This window comes from Eimeria mitis, genomic scaffold, assembly GCF_000499745.2.
Source record: "Eimeria mitis Houghton genomic scaffold, Emh_scaff9518, whole genome shotgun sequence".
In the NCBI taxonomy this organism is placed as follows: domain Eukaryota; phylum Apicomplexa; class Conoidasida; order Eucoccidiorida; family Eimeriidae; genus Eimeria; species Eimeria mitis.
The window spans coordinates 1-1244 of record NW_013577029.1 but is presented as its reverse complement, the minus strand read 5'-3'; the positions used below and the strand labels follow the sequence as shown (position 1 = coordinate 1244).

Here is a 1244-nt window from a genome sequence, read left to right as displayed (position 1 = left end):
TTTTTTTTTTTTTTTTTTTTTTTTTTTTTTTTTTTTTTTTTATAGCCGGGCTGGGACTGTAGAATTCTCGAAGTATATGGTGGTCTCCTCCTTCATCAGCTAACCATCCAGGTAACTTAACCTCTCCGCTTTTTTTTTCTTTGTCTTTGTCTTTGTCTTTGTCTCTTTCTGTCTCTTTCTGTCTCTTTCTGTTTCTCTCTCTCTCTCTGTCTCTGTCTCTCTCTGTCTCTCTCTCTGTCTCTCTCTCTGTCTCTCCCTGTCTCTGCCTCTTTCTCTGTCTCTCTCTTTCTATACATCTATGTAAATATCTATCTCCTGTCTCTCGCTTATATTTCTTATAATTATCTCTTTTTTCGTGTTTATATATATTACATCTGTCTCCTCTCTCTTGTTTATATATATTATATTATAGTATATCTATCTTCTACCCCTCATATATATTCCTTTTTATAAATATAAATATAAACATAAACATAAACACAACCCCAACCCCAACCACAAACAAAAACAAAAACAAAAACAAAAACAAAAACAAACATCTGCTGCACTATATGCTGTTGTTTCTGTTTAGTTTTATTCGCGCCGACTGCTGCAAGCTTGCGAGTCCCGGGATCGTCTCCCGGCGGCGATCCCCGCCGCCCCCCACCCCACAAACACAACAACAACCCCACCAACAACAACACCCCCCACCACGGCGGTGAAGCGTACACGCATGCAGGCCCCTACACCCACCCCCGGTGATGTATGTGACCCCGCAAGAGATACAAGGGTTACTATGATTGTCTCTCTTACAGACCCAGATGCTCCCTCTAGACGTTCTGCTGCACGTGCTGCTGCTGCTGCTGCTGCTGCTGCTGCTGCTGCTGCTGCTGCTGCTGCTCCTGCTGCTGTTGCTGATGGTGATGGTGATGGTGGTAGTGACCAGCAGCTCACCAGAAATGCACGCAGAAACAGAAGCGCCAGACTCAGGAGAACTATAAGACACCAGCAGCAGCAGCAGCAGCAGCAGCAGCGGGAGGAGGAGGAGCAGCAGCAGCAAGAGGAGCAGCAGCAACAGCAGCAGCAGGTGCAGCAGCAGCAGCAGCAAAGGAGGAGACAACGCAGAAGCAGAGATGGGACGTTTCCTTGCCGTCATAACACTGATAACCACAATCAGTAAACAACTCAGCACACATATATATAGATATATATATGTATATATATAGATATATATATACATATACATATATATATATATATATATA

The 1244-nt window shown here is 43.6% G+C and overlaps 1 protein-coding gene across 1 annotated transcript; it reads left to right on the top strand.

The window, feature by feature from the left end:
- Positions 1–712: 712 nt before the first annotated feature.
- EMH_0097490 (uncharacterized protein) lies at positions 713–1159 on the top strand (the record flags this gene model as incomplete). Its single annotated transcript, XM_013502554.1, has 1 exon — positions 713–1159. One exon carries the CDS (start codon positions 713–715, stop codon positions 1157–1159), a length of 447 nt encoding a protein of 148 aa, XP_013358008.1.
- Positions 1160–1244: the final 85 nt, after the last annotated feature.